Source organism: Panthera pardus, unplaced genomic scaffold, assembly GCF_024362965.1.
Source record: "Panthera pardus isolate Hobbes unplaced genomic scaffold, ASM2436296v1 HiC_scaffold_22, whole genome shotgun sequence".
Lineage (NCBI taxonomy): Eukaryota > Metazoa > Chordata > Mammalia > Carnivora > Felidae > Panthera > Panthera pardus.
The window spans coordinates 57,554,437-57,575,570 of NW_026526788.1; the positions used below are offsets into that span (position 1 = coordinate 57,554,437).

Below are 21,134 nucleotides of genomic sequence, written 5' to 3' on the forward strand. Positions count from 1 at the left end.
TAAACCTTCAATAGCATTGTTCTGACTTTAAAAAACAAAACAAAACATGTTTCTCCTCCTAGCCCAACTGCGATCTTGCTTGCATGTGACGTGTGGTCCCTGTGAGTGACAGCAGAGTGGCAGTGAGGACAAGAGCCCTGGGGGGAACGGGGATATAGTGGTGGCCCCTGTGTCCAACAGTGTGAATGTGGTTCAGGCAGAGCCTTCTATGGATGGAAGTGGTCTAGTACATAGATGGGCCTGTGTTTCTCTGCCATCCTTCTGGAATGTGCCTGGGATTGTGATATAAGGGATGAGGCTGTGGAACAGCAAATGTGGGGTATGTCAAGCCTGTGTCCCACCAGGCAAAGTGGATGGTTATCGGGGAGAGATGGTTATTTCTCAGGGAAGCTGCATGCACAGCCCTACTCACACTCTGTCCCCTTGTTCCAAATGGACTTGAGGTAAGGTAGGGTAGGGTACTTGACCACCAGGTCAGGGTAGGGTTTTCCACACTCCACGCACACGACAAAGAAGCCCCCCTCCTGCAGGACTGCTGGCCCTGCTTTTCCACAGCAGCTCCCCTGAGGAAGCACCATCGACTTACTTAGCAGCCACCACCCCAGAAAAGCCACAGAGGGTCTGGCCACACCAGAACCCATCAGCTTGTTTTCAAGAGGCCAGAACGAGAAATGAAATGCATATTTTTCTGCCTAATCACCTGGGTGCTTTGCTCTGTTCTTTGTGGCACCACCACTGTCCTTCTCAGTCCTTGGTCACTGTGGAGGGGGGTCTGGCCTGCCATCAGCCAGTGGATAGGTAGGGCCCTAGAGACCTGAGTCCAGGATTCCTGGTTTTACATGCTTTTATTAAACAGACAAAGTCCTCATTTTCCCTGTGACCTCTTCCTCGAGTTACTGGGCCAAAGCCTGAGGCCTCTTGGTACCCTGGATTCTCACTGCCCACTCTCTGACTCTCTCCAGCTACAGTTTTGGAGTGTCCTTCTATCCACCCCTAGCTTCTTGGAGAAGTCAACTTCCCCAGAATGGCTTTAAGTTGCAAAGGAAAGGCTTTCTAATCCAGGATGATTTGAGAGCTCTGAAATCTTTTTTTAAACAAAATTTAGATTCTAAATAAAACCTCTTCAGTGGACCCTTAGGTGCTGATTCATTTATTCTGTACATTTTTATTGAGCACCTACTCTAGGCCAGGCACAGTGCTAGGTACTGGGTGTACAACAATGACCAGAAAAGACCAGGTCTTTGCCTTTATGGAATTTAGCACTGAACTGAGTAGACGTAACAAGTACAAACACATAATGAATTAAAATGTGTGAAAAGTACTTTGAAGGAATGAACAAGGGACAGTGATAGAAGAAAACGGGAAACCTCAGTTCAGCCAAAGTCTTCAGAGAAGTTGGCTTTCAGCTGAGACCTAATGACTGAGAGCCAAGCAGTGGGGGTGGGGGTGAAAGGGGCAGGGTGGGCAGTAGAAATGCCATCCTCTGAGGTGGTGAGGAAAGGGGAACACTTGCATGGTTGAGAGGAGCAGAGCAAGCAGGGGAGGGGAAGAGAGTTCCCAAGATGAGACCAGACAGGAAATCGGGAGTCAGGTCATGGGGGACATTAGGGATGAAGCAAGGAATTCAGATTTTATTCAGACTAAATAAAAGAAAGCTTATTTAATGTGCTTCTGGCAGCTGAGGTGATCATAAGCTTATAAGCGGAGAGATGGGACTGCAGTCCAGGTAAATGGGACTTGAGTGGGGACAGACATAGATGCCCAAGGGCTTATTATGTCAGAAGTAGTAGAGGTGAGAGGGCCTGGTGTGGGACTGGGGAGCGGCAGGAGTCAAGGGCACCCCCCAGGTTCCTGGTATAAGTGACAGAATATATGTAAAGGGCACTTACTGAGAAGGGGAGGCTGGAAATAAAATCCTCAATTCTATAATCCTATCAAGGCAGCGATTGTTATGGCTCTAATGAGAAAAAATGATTCAGCCTATTGTTATTTTACCCTTTGCACTAGTTTGCCAGACAACAATAACAGCTTGCAGCTAAACTGACCATCAACCCTCAAGGACTTAGCTCCAAATACATGCTAATCAATTATCTTGATTGATGGCACCATTATCTCAGGAGACAGAATTAAATTCCCGAGGTCCTGCCCTAGAAGAACAAGGAGCGGAATCTCTGAGGAAGTGGACTCTGCATTTGAGCCCCTGAACTAAATCTGTGTCAGGAGAGGCTGACGGCACACCCTCCCCTTTCTGGGAAGAAATGCAGAGTGGCATTTGTTGGGAAGCAGAGGGGTGGAGGGGGCTTGACAGTCTCTCCTTCAGGTTTATTCTGCGGTTGAGATTCTGCTAGGGTCACCACAAGACCCTCTCTTCCATTGATCTGGGGAAGATAGTTCACACAATCCATTTTGAAACCAAGTGATGTGGTCTTAATTGAACTTTCCCTAGGAATGTTTCTTGAAAGTGGTTAAAAAAAACAAAAAAGCAAAACAAAACAAAACAAAACTGACTCTGAACATTGAGATGCCTTTGACAGAAGTCCTGGGGGTTATTCCAGTATTCTGTTCCCCCACCCCCACTTAGGCCTAGATGGAATCCTGCCCTAGACACACTTTAGAGGACCCCCGTTTAGTCCTTCTTAGTCCCAGCCCTCCATGTAGGTGAGGAGTTCATAGGACCAAAGAGATGTGCCCACTGAGAGCCCTTGTTCTTCCTTCGGGACCACATTTCAGATACAGAATCCTGAAATTCCTCACCTAAACCTCCCGGTGGGGGCGGGGGGGGGGCGGATAAGGAGGCTGGGAAGCCCCTAGGGTAGGGGCCATTTGTCTCCATACAACCCTGTTTTATGTTTTATATTTTAACAGAAAACTCTAAAGAGTTGGAGTTGGCCTTCCAGGTTATGTTATGTTACGTTACGTTACGTTACGTTACGTTACGTTACGTTACGTTACGTTACGTTATGTTATGTTATATTATGAAGGTATAGTTGTCAAGGACAAGGATAGAACAGATTTTAACAGTTTATTCATGTGATTTGAATAGGTACCCATGTGATTGAATAGGTGTGTGGGTCTCTGTTTGTCCAGTGTCCTGCCAGTGTTAGGGCAGACCTGAGTTATCCCTGCCAAAATGGCTCACCGTGGCAAGGGTTGGTTCTATGTGCTGTCAAACCCAAGGCCTTTGCCATTGTAAAATAAGGTTCGTGAACAGATATTATATCCTGATAGAGGATCTCATGCTTTGGAGTAGCTAACCACGCACACAGCTCGGTCCTCATCTCCAGCACTTAACCCAAAGACCAGAACTGAGAAAGGCTGTGGACCCCTCTGCCCCAGCCCCTCCCTGGTGGACGTTGTGGGGAGCAGGAGGAGCCTGCGCAGAGTGGAGCCGTGAGTTCCTGTAACAAACTGAGCATCTGGGCTCTGACGGGAAGGGTGAGGGCCTGGTTCTACCACCGCCTAGAAGTCCTGTGGGCCCTTAGTAAACAACACCTCTCTCTCTCTCTCTCTTTCTCTCTCTCTCTCCCCCTCCCTCTCCCCATCGCTCTTTCTGTTCTCCTGTCTTTTCTCCCCACCCGCCTCTCCTTGCCTTTTCTCCCTCACCTCTCCCTCACTGTCTGCAGTAAACCGGTCCCCTTCTCGCTGCAGCGGGTTGAACCGCTCTGAGTCTCCAAACCGCGAGCGCAGTGACTTTGGGGGGAGCAACACCCAGCTGTGCAGCAGCAGCAACAACCTCTACACTCCCGACTACTCAGTGCACATCCTCAGCGATGTGCAATTTGTGAAGGTAACTGTCCGGGGAGGGCCATCCTCGGCTTGCCAGCCGGCTGGGGAAGCAGGACAGGATGTGCAATCCAATGCGCCAAGATAACGCTGGGTGCTAATTGTTCCCTGGCTTTACAAGGGCCCTGTTTTCGGTTAGCTTGATTACTAATTTGTCACTCTTTTAAGATCTCCTGATCCCCATTTTTTGTGTGGGGAAACTGAGGCATAAACCAGTGCGGAATTAGGTTGCCTGAGACAAGTTGCCAGTGAACTGTTTCTTTTGAACCCCCTGCCATTGCCACCAGGTTGATTTGTTTTTCCGAGATAAATTTGCAGGTGATTAATAAACCAAGTATATGGAAGAAACCATGCTGTGATTTTCCATAAGATAGTATATTTTTATGTCTTTCTGTTTCAAGTCTAAAATGCAGTTTGGCAGGTATGTTAAGCAAAAACCCTTTGTGTAACCATTACACCCTTAGCAATCACTGAGCTCAGTGGAGCTCGGAACATCCATCACTTTGCACATGCAGGAGAGAGAGGCCACAGTGCTCATTGCCTTGTAGTTAAAGGGTAGGGGGGCCATTGCTTCATACCTCACATTAAGATTGGTATTGCACAGAACCCTTCTAAAATGTCCTCCTTCTCGTGCTTTGATAGGTTTTATTTGCTAGCATTCTGCAAACTGTTACATGCCTGGAGTGAGCCCCATTTATCCAAGTCCAACAAAACACCCAATGAGTTGAGTTGGTATATCTTGTCCAGTCGCAGGCTGGATTATGAGAGATATATTTATCACAAAGGAGGGAGGAGGTTCTCTCCTTCTGTCCAGAACACAAGCTCTGATAATTTGAGAGCAGTGTGCACTGCCTGGCTTTCTGTGTTCCAGAACTCTGCAGATACCCTGAGGTGAAGATAGAAACATAAAGATAGAAAGTTACCAAAGGGAGGGGCTGAGCCTGGAAGGTGGGGTGGGATAATAACTGTTTGTGGTGTGCCCTGTGCATGCGCTTTGGGACTCCTTTGTCTGAATGATCCAGGTGGTCTGATCACCACCCTGTCAGGTAGGTACTACTGTCATAACCATTTTAGACATGAAGACATTGGAGCTTGAGGAGTCTAAGGTCATATGGCTGGTGAGTGGCAGAGCCAAGCTTTGGAATTCAGTCTCTCTGTCTCCAGAGTCCAAACCCTCAAAACCCCAGTCTTTAGGAAGAGTTGTGGGAAATCAGAGTTGAAGGAGCCCCAGGAAGAAATAACTTGTGGCAACTAACCCAGCAATACTCATGGGTGTGTGTGACTGGGGACACTTAACAAATCTAATGTGACACTAAAGTTAAACCTCAGAAAACTGAAGTCCATGATTCTCCTCCCTGCCTCCTTGTCCTGAAGCCCTCTCATTGCAGGCCTTCCTCAGAAGTGGAGGTAGGAAAAAAATGAGAACAGAGAAACTCTTCTGGGCTAGCTCTTCCTGGTTTGTAGTACTGCTCACATGGTTTGTGGAAAAAGAACTTGAAAGTCACAATATGAGTAAGCGGTTCAACAAATATTGACTGAATACCTACTCTGTGCTTGATATTGACAAGATACTATGGTGAACAAGACCATAAGTTCCTGCCTTCCTAGAGTTTCTGTGCTAGGAGGGGGACAGAGAGAATAAACAAGTAACCGCATCATGAAGAACCTAATTTCAGGTAGTGATAAAGGCTAGGAAGGTAACAAACAAGGTGGCGGGATAAACAGTGATTGGGCAGAGCTGGCAAGGGGTTTCCTTTAGGAATGGTTATCAGAGCAGACTGACAAAACAACATTTTTTCTGGGACCTGAAAGGGGAGGGGAGGAGAATGTTCAAGAGAGAAACCACGGAGGCAGGAAAGAGCTCGGTGGTTCGTGGATCTGAGTGCTGGTACGCAGCGTGCAAAGACAGAGGCCGGGATGAAATGACAGTGGACGGTCAGCAGCAATGTTGTCTGGCATCTTTAAGCCAGAGGAAGGCACTTCATTCTATAAGTGCACTGGGAATTTTCAATTAAGTTTGTTTCTTAGGTCTTCCCATTTGTCTTAGTTCAGGCTGCCATAACAAATAGTCATAGACTGGGTGGCTTAAACAACAAACACTTCTTTCCCACAGTCCTGGAGGCTGGAAGTCCAAGTTCAAGGAACCAGCAGATCCAGGGTCTGGTGAGAGCCCACATTCTGGTTTGCAGATAACCATCTTCTCCTTGTATCCTTACATGGGGGAAGAGACAGAGACAGGAAGCAAGCTGTCTTCCTATTAGGACACTAATTCCGTTCGCGTGCGCTCCACCCTCAGGACCTAACTTCTTCCAAAGGCGCCCCCTCCACATGTCATCTCGCTGGGGGTTAACATTTCAGCATAGGAATTTGGGGCGGGGAGCGACATAGACTTTCAGTGCCTAATGTTATATATATCCTAAGTTTAGGAAATCAATATGAAGATTTTGCTTGCTGGTTTGGGGAGGAGAATGAATGAGAATTTGAGGCATCCTATTTAATGACAACTGGTGAGCCCAGAGTTTTCTGGAACGTGTCTAGGTGTGCCTGGATTGGGGAGCACTCTCAGGGGATGTATTGGACAGCTCCACAAAGAGGAATGTGTTAAGATGAATACCTGGAATGGAGTTTGTAAGGATTTTCTTGAAACTTACAGACGAGCTCATGGATATCCATGCCTAGAACATAAGGAAAGGGGACATTCTACAGCTAATGAGGAACATAAAAGGGAGGTGTCTTTCCTGATGTTGAGAACCCCAAACCCGAGGTCAGTTCTCAGGTGCAGGTGTCATCCTTTTGGTCAGGCCAGAGGACTTTGCTGTGACCCAGGGCGGCTAAGTGGCACAGAACATGGTCCCTTTTCCCACCTCGACATGTTGACATTGAGAAGACTAAATGTCAAAAGTAGAAGTTGAGGGGAGGTTAGAAACCAATTAAAGTATTATTCAGAAACCTCCTTCAAATCCTTGCCGCAGTCTCTTAAAAACTTCAATTGTAACAATTCTATAGAAGGGAACTTTGGGAGTTCACGCTCTTGTTTGAACGTGCACTTGTTTGTTTTATTTTGGTACTGGTTTTCTCTTTAAAAAAAAAAAAAAAAATATATATATATATATATATATATATATATATATATATATGTATGTATATATAAGTTAAGTTGATGCCTTAGACTAAAGTTGAAAATTCCCTTCTGCTGATGTAATAGACTTGTTAGGGCTGCCCTTTTATTCCCCTCACCCACCTGCCCCCCTACCTTTTTAACAGAGGGGGAGCTTTTGAGGAAGCTAAAGACTGTCGAAGAGAGGTGTCCTCACGGCCCAGGCTCCTGTGATTGGCTGCATGGAGAGCTTGCAAGGGGTTTTCATGTCCAACAAAAAGTTCCAGAACGTTATTAAGTCCGGAAGTAATTTGACTTTAAGATAAGCTTCAAAATTAGAAAGTTGTATCTAACGATTATCTGGGAGAGATATTAAAGCCACTGTTAGTCATAGTTAGTAAATTATGAATGAAGGTACCAAAGAATCCTTATAAATTTTTTAACAATGCTTTTGGTAAATATCATCATTAAACTAAGACTATTTGGCAGATGTCTTATAGTCTAGATTGTGTAACCGTGACCAAAATGCCCCATCACCATCTGGTGGCAGAATCCCTAAATTGCAAGATGGTGTTGTGAGAGATGAACTTCATTAAATGATAGGAGTCATCACACTGGTTGAAGGTTAACTTCTGGACACGTTGGCCGCCAACTCAAAATGTCCAAAAGTGTACAGTTACTTCGGTTAGTTTCAAGATAAACAGGTCTCCATTCCTTTGTAATTTAGACGATGCTTGAGTTCCTAACTGGCTACCGTGTAAGAGAAGACAATTTGAACTCAAGCTGCACTAAGAAATGCCTGTATCTACAGCAATAAAGAGAGAATAAAAACATGTTGGCTTTTGAGCAGTGGTTTGACTTCCTCAATGAGCCAATCAGTAGGTTGAGCATTAACGAGGGATCTAGACACCAGTGGCTATACTAAGAAATGTAAAACATATCCTCTGCCTAATGAGTTTAAAATCTAGTAAGAGAGAAGAAATGTAGGTTAAGCAATAGTGACCAAAGCAGGGTAGTATCTAATTGATTAAGAGTTTGTGTGACACTTATTTTAAGCACTGTATTGCTGCAAATGGACCAGACCTTTAAGAATTAGGAAAGAACAGGAGGAGGGATACCAATAAACAGGCGTATGGAAGATGAGTAAGCACAGTGCATTCAAGGGAGTGTGAAGAGAGAAGCTGGGCTGGCCCAGTGGTTCTGCGTGCGCGAGCAGTGGGAGCACCATTGGGCACAAGGCCGGATTATCAGAACCGGGCAGAGAGATTCAGGTTGATCTGGTAGACCTCTGCTGCCCAACACAGTAGCCAGTAGCCACACGGGGCTGCCAAACACACTGAATGTGGTTCGTCCAAATTAATGTGCCGTGCATGTAAAGTACACGTTGGATTCCAAGGACTTAGTACAAACACAGAATGCAAAATTCCTCATTAATACTTTTATATTGATTCCATGTTGAAGTGAAATTGTTTTGGATATGTTGGGTTAAACGAAACACTATTAAAATTAATTCCCTCTATTTGTTTTTACTTATTTTTAATGTGACAAGAGAGTTTTCAATTAGTTATGCAACTCATTATATTTCTATTGGACAGTACTGTTTTAGATAGTAAGAAATTCTTAGATGGTTGAACAAGAGAAGCAAGGTGATGAAAAGTGATGCTTGAATCAAAAATGTGAAAAAATAGTAACAATAAAAGAACTGAATTAAAAAAAAATAGTAATGCTTGAATCTAGAAAATGCAGCTGGTGAGAGGTTGTTTCCTGAACACATTTTCTAGAGTGGTGCCTTATCAACAATTTCTTTCAAGGTGACAGATTGACATGTCAGTAGTTTATGATTATGGGTTTTTTTAATATATATATTTAAAAAGAGGAAGCATTGTGAAAACAAGGCTGTGAGACTTATGGAGAAGGTAACTAGTGGGTAGTGCCTTTCCTTCTATACAACCATCCACGAACAGTATAGGCCCGTCCCCAACCTCTGCCCCTACCCCTGTACTGGACAACCACCCTGCTCCCCCTACGCAGAACCATGCTTCTTCCCTCTAATGTTAGGTCCTGGCCGTAGCTGTCTGAATCTTCCCTCTAACATCATTGACAAGTGGTTATTTAATGTCTGTGTGAATGCCTCCACGACACGGAACTCAGTACCTTATAAGGAAGGAGTACATTTACTCAGGATTGTTACCAGATGTAATGCTTTATTCCCAGCTCGTTCTTTTGCTCCAGAACAATGCTTACAGAGGGTTAGAGTCCCCGGATCCTTGCTCCCAGGTTCCTGAAGGGACATATCACTTTTTCTTAAGAACAAAGAGAGAATGGTACAGCTCACTGTGCATGTGGCCTGGACAGAACCTGTCCAGAAATAAACTAAATACAGCACTTTGCAACACTCCTGAGAAGCTTCTAGCTTGGGCAGATCAGCTAATGTCCCAACTGAGCCCATAAATCCACCTCACAGTCAAACAAGAACACACCCCCTTCCTTCTCCCTTCCTCCCGTCTTCCCTTCACTCATCATCTCTGCCTCTCCATCTTCCTTTTGTCATTGTCCCTACTTGGAATCTCCTTCCTTCCCCTACTTTGTCTTTCACTTTATTTTCTTAGTTACGGATTTACTTCCCTAAGACCTCATCCTGCCTTGACAGCACCTCCACTCACTCCTACTCCGGGGGCAGAGGGACCATTGCTCCTGCCCCTTCCCCACCTCATGATGTGCCATGCACAGTTTAGATGAAATGAGATGATGATAGATTTGATGCCTTTCTTCGAAATGTATGCCCATTATAGAGTTAACTTGTGAGAGATCGATGTGGACGTGTTTTAAACAGTCATTTCTAACAGTTGGATGGCAGGTTCAGTGGCGTTATCTCATTATCACTGGGCCTCTGTTACAGGCCAGCTTGAAAGTGGCAACACTGGGACTAAACTAGAAGCCAAATCTAAACTAACTAGTTAACCCAAAAAGAGTAATATCAAGTACTCTGGTGAGCTTATCGAGTCGTTTAGGAAATGTTTCTGTCCTTTAAGCCAGAAGAACCTGTAAGACTCTAAAGAAAGCTCCACCTTTGGGAAGCCCATGGACACATTAGAGAATTGGGTTTGATGGTGACACTGGTTCCAGTTGAGTGCCAGCTGGTTTTCGGTCATCAGATGCCTATAGACCCCAAGCTACAAAGCAGTTATTGGAACACCTCCTCTAAAGGATTGTGAAAGACAGCCTAGTGCAGCCAGGCACACCCACTCACAGTGCAGAGCCCAGGCTGAGATTGTTGTCCCTGAAGAGCAAGACTAAAGGCCTTTAAACTACAATATCCAGGCTACAGGGGCACCATTGTTAGGCTCTGGAGTTTCTCCCTCTGAAAACTTGGAGCTTCATAGTCTCACTTCCCCTGCCACCTCCCTGGCTCCCATGAGTGAATAGCACTTTCCCAGGCAAAAACCCATACAGTGGAGACAGTGCCCTGGCTAGGACTCTGAAAGCTTGCTAACTGTCAAACTTGAGGCAATCCCTCAACATTTCTGGACCTCATTTTCTTATTTGTAAAATGGGGATCAAAAGAGCCCTCATGCCTACCCAACACAGTCACTATGAAGAGCAAAGGGGTAACACATACCCAAGTGCTCTGTAAGCCATAATATACCCTATGGATGGAAGGTTCCACCCTCCTATCCCAACCTCTACCTGCAAGAGCAAGCTCTTATGGGTTAGTAACACTAGCACTAGACCTCCCACCCACATCCTAAAACCTAATATCAGTTCCATCTCTTTTATGAAATTGATAGCACTTCCAGTAATATATATGATTTCCAAAAATGATATATAATACTTTAAATAAGAAATTAAAAAGAAATTGCAAACCAATTTGGTGAAAAAGCAATAAGGCATGAGTTTGTTACCATAAGTAAATAATAAATTTATCTGTGAGCTTCCTGGTCATAAAAGCAAAGAGGGCAAACGTAGTGGACATTTGTGTTCTCATCAAGTATATCATTTTTCTAGAGAAAGGAACTTTTTCCTGGCAGTAATTTCTTGAAGTATTTATCAAATGGATTACTATAGGACTATGGAAGACATCAGAAAAAAATAGTACATATTGGCCTCATCTGCAAGTTTTGCCAGTTTATGTTCTTCATATGGAGCTTTTTTTTTTAGTTCAGCCCTGTATGCAAGCTGGGGGTCCACTATGAAAATCAAACATCAGTGAAGGCAACTATTAAGGGGAGTGTAGATAATAATTGGTTACAGGGGCATTTCCAAGAGTCCAGAGCATTGGACTCACCCGTGGTGTGAATTGGGATCACCTGGGGAGCTTTAAATAATCCAGATGTCTGTGCCCCACTCTCAGAGATTTGGATATAATTGCTTAAGGGTGTTGCCTGGGTATCAGGATATCTTAAAGCTTCCCAAGTGATTCAAATGTGCTGCCAAGGTTGAGAACCACTGTCCCGGGAGGCATGAATAATTAGCGTGTCACTTTGATCCTTTCTCTGAAACACTGCAAGTCCCTGAACCATCAGTATGGGCAGCATCACTGTCAATTGATGGTGAAATCTCTAATACACGCCTGATGTTCTGTGATTGACTCAACGTAAGGTTTTAGTCTGAGGGTAGGCTCCAGAGTTGACATCTCTTGGGGAAATTTTGGAACCTGATTTCTCACTTCCCAACAAAGGGGGCTGTAAAAGTCTACAGTAACATTGAATCTATTGAAGACTTTAGGCAAATGCTAAGTTGAGACCCGCATCGTTGCATGCCATAAAGCAGAGAACATGCCATTTGGGCCTGAAAAATATCAAAGCCAGTTAACACTTTGCCACTTTATCCATCCGAATCCTTTAAAGGATTCAAAACCTGAGTAGGAGGACTGTGTTTGATTTTAACTAGGTCTTAAGTCAGTGGTGCTCAGAGTGCAGTCTCCAAACCAGCTGCATCAGCATCACCTGAGCACTCGTTAGACCTGCAAACTCTCAGGCCCTACTCCAGACCTAGCAAATTAGAAACTCTGAGAATGGGGCCCAGTGATCTTGTTTTTCACGAGGCCTCTGGGTAATTCCGATGCTGAAGTTTGAGAATAACGGTTTTAAACTATCAAGAGAACTATCTTTGTCCCCTCTAATGGGCAGTAGTATAGCTAGAAGCTTGGGATCTCTGCATGTGGGTCTCCCATACAAAATGCAAAAAGACATACATTCTTAATTGGTGTTTTGTGATTAGATTAGTTGTGCTTGGAATTTGCTCGATCCTCATGCGAGACATCCTGAAGTTTGTTAGAGAAGAAAAGATTGATAATGTCCAACAAAGTAATGAGTTCCCAACTTGAGGGGAAATAGAAGATTTCTCTTTATGATGAGAAAACATTGCCTGAATGGTTGTCGAGGCTAGATATTTTGGTGAAGATTATAACCTAACATTCAGGATGAGTGCTAAATTTTTAAACATTTTGGGGTAGAGGACCATAGGATCTAGAAAATGTAGAAAGAACATCAGAGGATAATAAAGCAGAATAAAATACTCAATAAAAGTGACCAGAGCAACAGCCTGTACAGAAAGGAAAGGAGAAACGTAGGTGTATGAAGAAAGCAGAAGTGGGATGAGCCAGAAGTGATGGAGAGTCACCCCCCTGAGAATGTGAGTACTCAGCTGTCTAGGATTGACTCCAGGACTTCAGTTTGAGCATCACCCACAGCCCCCAGGGAGGCCAGGCATCCAAGCCACCAGGGAAGGGAGGGTCTAGAGGGCAGGTGCTGGAGAGTGGGCAGTTGACAAGGGGCCACTGTTAAAAGAGCCCTTGCCAGATACCAAACCAGCTTCAAGCCGCCTCCGTTCCAACGTGGAAATCTTAACCATTCCCTCTCCTATTACCAGCCACGCAGCCTTACTGTTCCAACATGTAATACCAATCCTGCCCCGAAAGGAAAGGGAAGGAACATGAGCAGTGTGTGGTTTTGCCTGTTCTCTAGCTAAATGCAGTGAAGAAGGGAGGAAAACATTTGAGGTGACCATAGTGCTTGAGAAGACATGGTGTGGCACTATGTGCCATTGTCACTTTTCACCCCGTGCCATTCATGGATTCATGGTAGCACATTTCTATCCTGGGTGGCACAAAAACTAGCTAGTTTTTACTGGACACAAGGATGCGAGGCATGAGTCTGCAACATACACCCAGAGAACAGAGATGACAGATAAACCTTTCTGTATTCCAGAAAAGACATTTGATCCATGTTGTTTCCTTCCTGGAATTATGGGAATTCCTTTCTGGTCTGGCTAAGCCTGATTCTCCAGATGATTTTACTTGTGGGTGAGGCTTGACACATCAGGAAAGTCGCTAGGAAGACTCCCATGATCTCATGAAGGAGCTTGGAGAACTCTGCTGTGGACTTTTCCCACATAGAAGCATGATCCCACATCCGGTGGCGGGCCAAGTCCAAATGAGAAATGACTGTGCGCTCTCAGGCCTCAGCATCCAGCTTCCTGACAGCAGGACGTGGAGCAGCAAAGCTTCCCTCACTACACTCCCTGTGGACCCTTAGGAAGAGGTCCCTTGACAATAGTGGAAGCACGTATTTAAAACTTCTCTGTGGGCAAGTACTCTGCTACCTGAAGGTGCCCTCCAACCTCCTCCGAGGCTCAGGAGAAGGCTTGGCTCCTCCAGGGGCACTGTGGAAGTCCAGAGCCAATAAAAATGACAGTGGGGACTCATTGTCCCTCAACTGCTAGGCTGGTACAGCTTGGGAAAGGACCTGGTTCATGGATCCTCGCCCACAGAGGTCAGGGGTTCCAATGCACCCTAGTAGGGCTGCTTCTGGGCTCGGAGAGGCTGACCACATCCAAGGAGGGCTCTGTCCAGCCCCTCTTGAGCTTCCTCCCCTCTCTGCCTCTTCTTTCTAGATCACTCGGCAGCAGTACCAGAATGCACTCACTGCCTGCCACATGGACAGCTCACCCCAGTCCCCCGACATGGAGGCCTTTGCTGACGGAGACTCCACCAAAGCCCCTACGACCCAGGGTACACCCCAGACCCCCAAGGATGACCCTGCCATCACCCTCCTGAGCAACAGAAACAGCCTGCCGTGTAAGTCCGTTGGGTGGATGGGCTGGGCTGCCGCGGGGTGAGGGCAGCCCCACTTCCTCCTTCAACCCTGCCCAGAGCTGCCATCCTGTAGCAGTTGGAGCCGCAGGTCTTCTCCAGAGCAGATGGGCACACGCTTGCTATCCTCCCCAGGCAGCCGCTCAGATGGGCTGAGAAGCCCCGGCGAGGTCGTGTACCTGAGGATGGAGGAGATGGCCTTCACCCAGGAAGAAATGACGGACCTCGAGGAACAGAGCACACAGCAGCTCTCACTGTCTTCTGCAGCTATTCCTACGACAGCAGGTCGGGCAGGGAAATTGGGGTCATCACCGTCGGGCACTGGGATGGCCCGGGGGAAAATCAAGGAGGGACCCCAGCCCCCATGTAATATTACCACCTCCTCACACAGTGAGCGAGGGAAGGGAAACTCACACTTTTCTAAGTGCCAACCCCTCACCAGGCCTGTCGATCCATTCTCCCAGGAAGACCATATGTAGGGTGGTGTTAGGAGCTAGGTTTCCATCTGGATTCAGATCTTGGCTCCTTCATTTAGGAGCTATGCGATTTTCAGCAAGTTACTTTAACCTAAGATGCTGTTTCCTTATCTTAACAGATAAGTTTCTTCCTTGTGTTAATAGATGTAAACCGTGGTGGCTAGGTCATGAAGTAGCTTGGGGCATAAATGAAATAGCTTATACAGAGGGTGTATCGCAGTGCGTGGTACCATGCTCTGTATTAGGTAGTTCTTAGAGACCTGCCTTACAGATGAGGAACCTGAAGTCAGCCAGCACTCTTACTGGCAGCACTCTTCCCCTCTTTTGGGCCAGAGGAGGTAATCTGTAGAACTTGTCCTGAGTTTTCTGAGAGCATATCATCACTGAGTCTCTCAACGCTTCTGTCTTGGCAGTGGTGTTGCTCTGAGCTCCCAATGTCCCACCTGTCCTGAGATCCTCCTGTCCTTGCCCCACTGAGATCTACTTCCCCAGGCCTTCAGCAGTGCCTGTGCCCCCACACCTGCCCTCCCAGACCTGCCCCAGTCCATAGTCTGAGACCCCTTGAGTCCAGAGCAATGACCCAACAAGTGCTCATCAATTTTTGCAGTCAGTACAATAACATATTTGAACTTGTGGCTAACTCAGAATATCTGGGACATACATAAACACCATGCAAGGACCAGAATTTAGAACTGGTGTTCTTTTTCTCCCTCACACACTGAATTCAGTAGCTAAATCATGTAGCAAGAAATTGTATCAAAGGAGTAAGAATGGAGAAAATAGTCTTTGGAGTTCATCTAGTCCATCCTCCTTGTATGACACAGGGACCTTGCATGCGGACCCTGAGGCCCCGAGAAAAGACTTGTCTGGTCTATATACTGCACTAAAAGCAGGATCAGCCTCATAGCTTTGCGTGCAGTGCTGTTTCCACCACCCCACTCTGCCTCCCAGGTCAGGTTCTTACCTCACTGGCATAAAGGGCCTGGGCCTCTTCCTGGCTTTGAGATTCTGTGCCTCTCTAAATCCCCACTGGGTTCGGTGGGAAAGATAACAGACGTGTGCTTAATTGTTACTGAGTCCTGTGATTTCCCAGGGTCTGAGTAAGTATCCCCACCTCAAGGTCCTCAAATGTGCTTTCTGTCTGGCAAAGATACTGAACAGAGAACATCTTGTCCTCTTCATCTCTCTCCTGCCAAATAACGTTTATATTGTTAGATTCTTGCTCCTGGTCTCTTTGTTCCTTTTGTGGCACTAAACTGCCCTTTGCTAACTAATGAGAGCCAACAGCTTCCTGGACATCCCCTCCTGTTACAGCCACCGCTGCCTTGGCTCTGGTTTTGAACTTTCACCTGCTGAGGAACATCACTCACAATCACCCTTCCTACATCCCTGGGTGTGTAGGTTGGGAAGACTTGAGTTCTTTCTTCTTTCCTTTCTCTCAGCATCAGATAGTGAATGTTGTAATATCAACCTGGACACAGAGACCAGCCCCTGCAGTAGCGACTTTGAGGAAACCGTGGGCAAGAAGCTGCTGAGAACCTTGAGTGAGTAGCTCTTCGCCTAGATGAAAGCCTCCCACCAGCTAGTTAGTAGAAAAATTATGTTAGGATATTACCCCTGGAGGAAGAACCATTGACTCCTTGTGGGAACCTAATGAGGTATAATCATGGAAATCTGTAACAGGGCTTGGGCCAGTACTGTGCCCTTGATAATGGGGAGGGGGGGATGCATCCCATTCAGTTGGCTGTCATCTAGGACAGGAGTCTGCAAGCCATGGCCATGGCCAAATCCTGGCCTCCCTCTCCTGCCTGTACTTGTAAATAAAGACTTACTGGATCGTAGACCCATTTGTTATCTATGGCCACAATAGCAGAGTTGAGCAGTTGCAACAGGGACCAAATGGCCTGCAAAACCTGTAAGATTTACTGTCTGGTCCTTTAAAGAAAGAATTTGTGTCCTGGAGACTCAGTAGAAAGGAAAGCAGTATCTTTCATGGAAGGAAGTCAATAGCAGAAAAATACTCCTCCCTAAAAACAACAGAGCTGGGAACACATTGCCCTTCCATCCTTGAGGACAATTGTATGATTACCCCACCTGCCCCAATGCAGAAAGAAGGTTGTTTCCAAGCTACAGAACGCAGGTGTGTGGGAATGGCCCCCAGCTACACCCACCAAAACCCTGGCTCATGGAACACCAAAGGCTGTGAGACCAGCCTTCTCACAGGAGGTGTCTGCCAGGCAGTTGGGCCTGGTTCTGAGGAGATGGAAAGACCTGGTTCTGAGGCATTACCTGCGCTTTACTCAATCCTCTTGGGAAATCTCCATTCCACTGGCACTAGCCTGGCTTTTTGGAGATGTCATCCCAGGTAGATGTAAATATGCTGATATCAACACCAGGATGCAATGCAGATTACTTTCTGCAAAACTGTCAAGGGCTTTGCCACCATTTCCGCATCTGTTTTGGAGAGAGTCCATATCAAGGAATGTCCCCCCAGCCAGAGATTGATCCTTACAAATTGTTTTTCAGGTGGTCGAAAAAGGAAGAGGTCACCTGACGGAGAGAGAGCCTCTGAAGAGAACTCCAATTTAATGCCTCTGATCACATGACAGGGCAGACAGTGTTTGCTGGGTGTATGAGATTCAAGAGCTTTGAGGGAGAACCCACCCTCCCATCTTCTGTGTCTCCCGAGGCCTCCCACAGGTGACAGAGCATTCTGCTTTCCTTACCACCTCTTCACCCCTAGCAGTCAGTTTGGCAGATTTCCCCTTGTTGCCTCCAGTTTGACTCAGAGCCTTGCTGTGCCCATCATGGATGGAGGGGCCTCCGGTGGAACATGCTAGAAATGATCTTCTCCACGGCACAGTCTGGGACTGGAGAAGAAATGACCCCAAGCTGACAATGCCACTCTGGGACCCGACTCCCTTTTTGTTCTTTGGGATCCCCCCATGCCATATTTCATGCTTAGCTTAGCTCAGAAGGCGCCACCGACAGACAGGCATATAGGCGGCTGGAGCAGCAGGTATGAAGGTCAGTTCAGGAGATACACCAAGAGTTTCTCCAGGACTTTAGAGCTGTGGGACTCGGCAACGGTGGCATGTGATGTTACAGAACAGAAAACTGTCGGTGACCAGTTTCCTGTTAGATAAGGATTCTAGCAGCCTGGGAAGTGTGTCTCAGCTGGAATGGAAAGACAATGAGATGGAACATCAAGTCACCGTCTTGCCCAGGGACACATCTTTTTGGCTCCCTATCAGCAGTCATCAATCCATCAATAAATCTGCTCTGGAAGAGAAGGAGCAGAGAGCAGAGACCCAGTTGGGAGCCAGAGATGGAATTTCAGGTTTTAAGTTCAAATCAAAGCAAACAAACAAAAACTTATGTAGAAAAATTCTAAGCTGTTAAAGCAAGTATAGCCATGACAAACCAAAGAGTGCCCAGGTCAGCCAAGAAGGATGCAAGCTCTCATGGGACTTCAATGTGCATTAAACAGGAACATTGAAGATTCGCTGTCCTTTTTCATCTGTTCCCCCCACTCCACCCCTTACTCTTCCCCAGCAGGTCAGCTAAGTGTACTTCACTCCAAGAATTTACTAGATCTCTTTTCACCCGGATGATGGGGCATAGTCAATTCCAAGTATGGCCACTAGATGGCGAAATAACTCCACATTCCTAGTTCAAGAATAAAATCACTAATCACACAGATCACTAATCACACAGCCAACCAACCTTTGGGAAAATGTAGAAATAAGTGAAGGTTGTCTTTGGGACACCTGTCTCCCTTTCTGTCTCCCATTCCCTGAGTTCCCTCAATCAGGGATCCAGTGATCCCGTGGTGCCTGCTCAATCTCCAAACCTTCCCCTGGGGTATACTATCCAGGCTTACCCCCTCTTTCCCCCCAAACTGTCACTCCCACACCCCCATACCCATTCAATCAGTAATCACACGGAGAGGGAGGGAGACTGATAATTCATTCCTCTGGGTTATTTGCATCTCAAAAGAAAATGCTTACCCATAGGAATCTTTAACTCAGGGGTTCTTAATTTAGGGGTCAGTCACCCCAGGGGTTCCATTACTGGACTTCAGAGGGTCTATGAAGCCCGTAAGACTGTCAGAATTTAGTGTATGTGTTCTTATGTGAGTTTTCCAGAGGGCTAAAGCTTTCATGAGACTCTCAAATGTCTCAGACCCACAGAGTTAAAAACCACTATTTGAACTCCGTGGAACTTTCAGCGCAAAGTTTCTGCAATGCAGAGTGAAGTGAACAGTGGGCAGTTCGAGACAGATACAAGTGGTCTTCTCTAGTGTCTAGCAAATCAATGGGGAAAGCTAGGACCTGCCAAGAAGTGGAAGTCTTCAGAGATCCTTGGCACAACCTGGGGTATTATACCACACCCCCACACGTTTGTCCCTGCTTCCCCACCAAACTAGAGCAGATGTTGCAGACAAGAGGGCCACAGCATTTGGAAGCAAAGATTTTCCCACTGGAGATGCTCTTTCCAGCAGTGTATGCCTGACTTCTCACCCCTTGCTCAGTTCTGCCTGAGGCCCAGCAGTGCATGACTCCTAGGTGATTCCACAGCTGCCACCTACTCCCAACACCTACTCTTGCCTAATAGGAACTGGCAAAGTGTCAGCCCTCAGTGCCGGGCACCTCAAACCCAAACCGGTGAACACTGAGTTTCAACAAGAACTGTCATTGTGCAATTTTCCTGCCCAGCTGGCCACTGGCCCAAGGGGGCCTGCCTGGCTAGTCTTCCTGTCATTATTGCTTAGGCCATGGGGCTCAGGCCACTGCTGTTGCATACACCCATCCCTTTGCAAATTCCCAAAGGAGCCTGTCACCACTCCCCTCCCTATTCCCCACTCTATTCCCCAAGATTTCCTTCAGGTTAAAAAAGTTAAAAAAAAAAAAAAAAAAAAAGGATTTTAAAATAAAGCATTCATGAAGGCTTAATTGTAAATAATTTTTAAATAAAATGAAAATGCTTTTCCTGGAATGTTTTTCTTGCCCCTGAAATAGCTCAGTTATCAAGTGGTTTCACATTTGAGATGCTGGTTGGGTCGGAGCACACATGGAATGGTCTCACCTGAGGCCCACCTGCCTCAAGAGGCAAGACTCTCAAGGCCAGGTGCAAAGCTGTACTTAAGGTTACAGGAAAGCGCGGGTGCTCTACTTTGGAGGCCAGATGGGTAAGATTTTGCTGGAACAAATGCCAGCAATGGAAAGTAAAACCCAAATGAGAAGCCCAAGTGTGAATGAGGACAGGACGTACAGAGCAGATAATGAGAAGGGGCTGGCATTTGTTGAACCCACGTGATGGGTGAGGCACTGGGCTGGGCACCTTCCAACTTCAAGGTCTTGGGGGCCAGACCCGGGAAAGCCCCTGAAACAATGTGTTGGTCCACACTGGCTCCCTTCTGCAGACCCTCTGGAGAGGAACCAAAGTGGCACAAATCCAGTGTTTTCCAACCAAAGGCTGAGAAAAGGAACAGGGGAGAGCTAGGCATATTGATCAATTTTCAACCAACTAACACAAGGAGGGAGCAGCCAGACAGGTAAGAGGGTGTGTTTGGGCATTTAACATCTTTGTGGAAGGAAGGTTGGGATTTGAGACTTAGGTCAGTTAGTGGCCTATGGACAATTTGAGACTCTCCAGTCTGTTAACCCTACTAGCAATAATAAATGAAAACACCAGCTATTTTGGTGAAGTCTTTATGTGCCAGGTATTGTGCTAGGTATACATTTACTCATTTCTGTCTCAAAACCCCCCTGTGAAGGTTTTAGTCTGTGAAACAGGCTCTGAGCCATCAAGTGGCTTACTCAAGGTTACGCAGCCAGGAAGTGGCAGGCCCTGGAGGTAAGTGTCCTCCTCCTGAGCAAAGGAAACGAAAAAAAAAAAACAGTCCTACCTCTGAACTTCGCAGGGCACATCTGCAGAAGAGGCCCTGAGAAGCCCTACCGTAAAATCTATGGAACTCACTAAGCCCAGCTTTTGCCAAACTTTAACACAAAACCCTTTTTCGGGTGAGCATGGGGACAATGGAACACACTGAGAGAAACACTAGCCTATATGCCAGGGTAGAATGAGAGCCAAATTCCCATTGATTGGGGCTTTCTTTTATGCAAAAAAATATTTCAGCATTTTGGTAGGGACGTTCTGGTTTAAAGAAGTGTTTTTAACCAGTTTTTGCACTAGTGTCTTCCCCCAAGAGAAAAATTGAATTTAAATTCTCCCTAACAAGAGAAATGAAATACTAAGAACTAAGACTTTGTGGGGTAGGACTGTGCTTTGGAGGGCCACACACCATTTTACTCTCAGACTTCTTTTGCTCCCTTGAGGTACTGTACCCTGTTGAGAATTCCTGGATTAAAGCTGTGCTTAGAGAAGATGACAGAAGAGTGACAGCAGGTAGGATTACTGATCCCGGTTTTGTGTCTTCCCTTACAAATGACCAGCATCTTTAAATAGGAAGAACAAACACTGATGGAAAGGAAAATAGGACAGGAGGTAATGAAGAAATGAGTGTGAGGTCATCTCTTCAAATCTGTCCACACCCACCAGACCCAATCACACAGTGTTCTCTGAACGACTGCCTGGGATCTAGCTGGATCCTGAAGGATCTGGAAACCGTATCCTGTACAGAAACACTGAAAAATGGGGCCCACCACAAGCCCACCAAACT

General features: G+C 46.2%; 1 protein-coding gene across 4 annotated transcripts in view; it reads left to right on the top strand.

Moving 5' to 3' along the window:
• The window catches only part of CNNM1 (cyclin and CBS domain divalent metal cation transport mediator 1), a 58,575-nt gene extending 40,626 nt beyond the window's left edge, over window positions 1-17,949 (top strand). For 2 of the 4 annotated variants that reach the window (XM_019459093.2, XM_019459094.2), the window contains 5 exons: window positions 3,624-3,787; window positions 13,775-13,958; window positions 14,109-14,258; window positions 15,892-15,993; window positions 16,976-17,949. In XM_019459093.2, coding sequence (XP_019314638.1) covers window positions 3,624-3,787; window positions 13,775-13,958; window positions 14,109-14,258; window positions 15,892-15,993; window positions 16,976-17,055 — 680 coding nt within the window. In that variant the 3' untranslated portion in view covers window positions 17,056-17,949. The remainder of the gene's footprint in view (window positions 1-3,623; window positions 3,788-13,774; window positions 13,959-14,108; window positions 14,259-15,891; window positions 15,994-16,975) is intronic. The other 2 variants (XM_019459096.2, XM_053909821.1) reach the window with 1 other exon arrangement.
• Window positions 17,950-21,134: the final 3,185 nt, after the last annotated feature.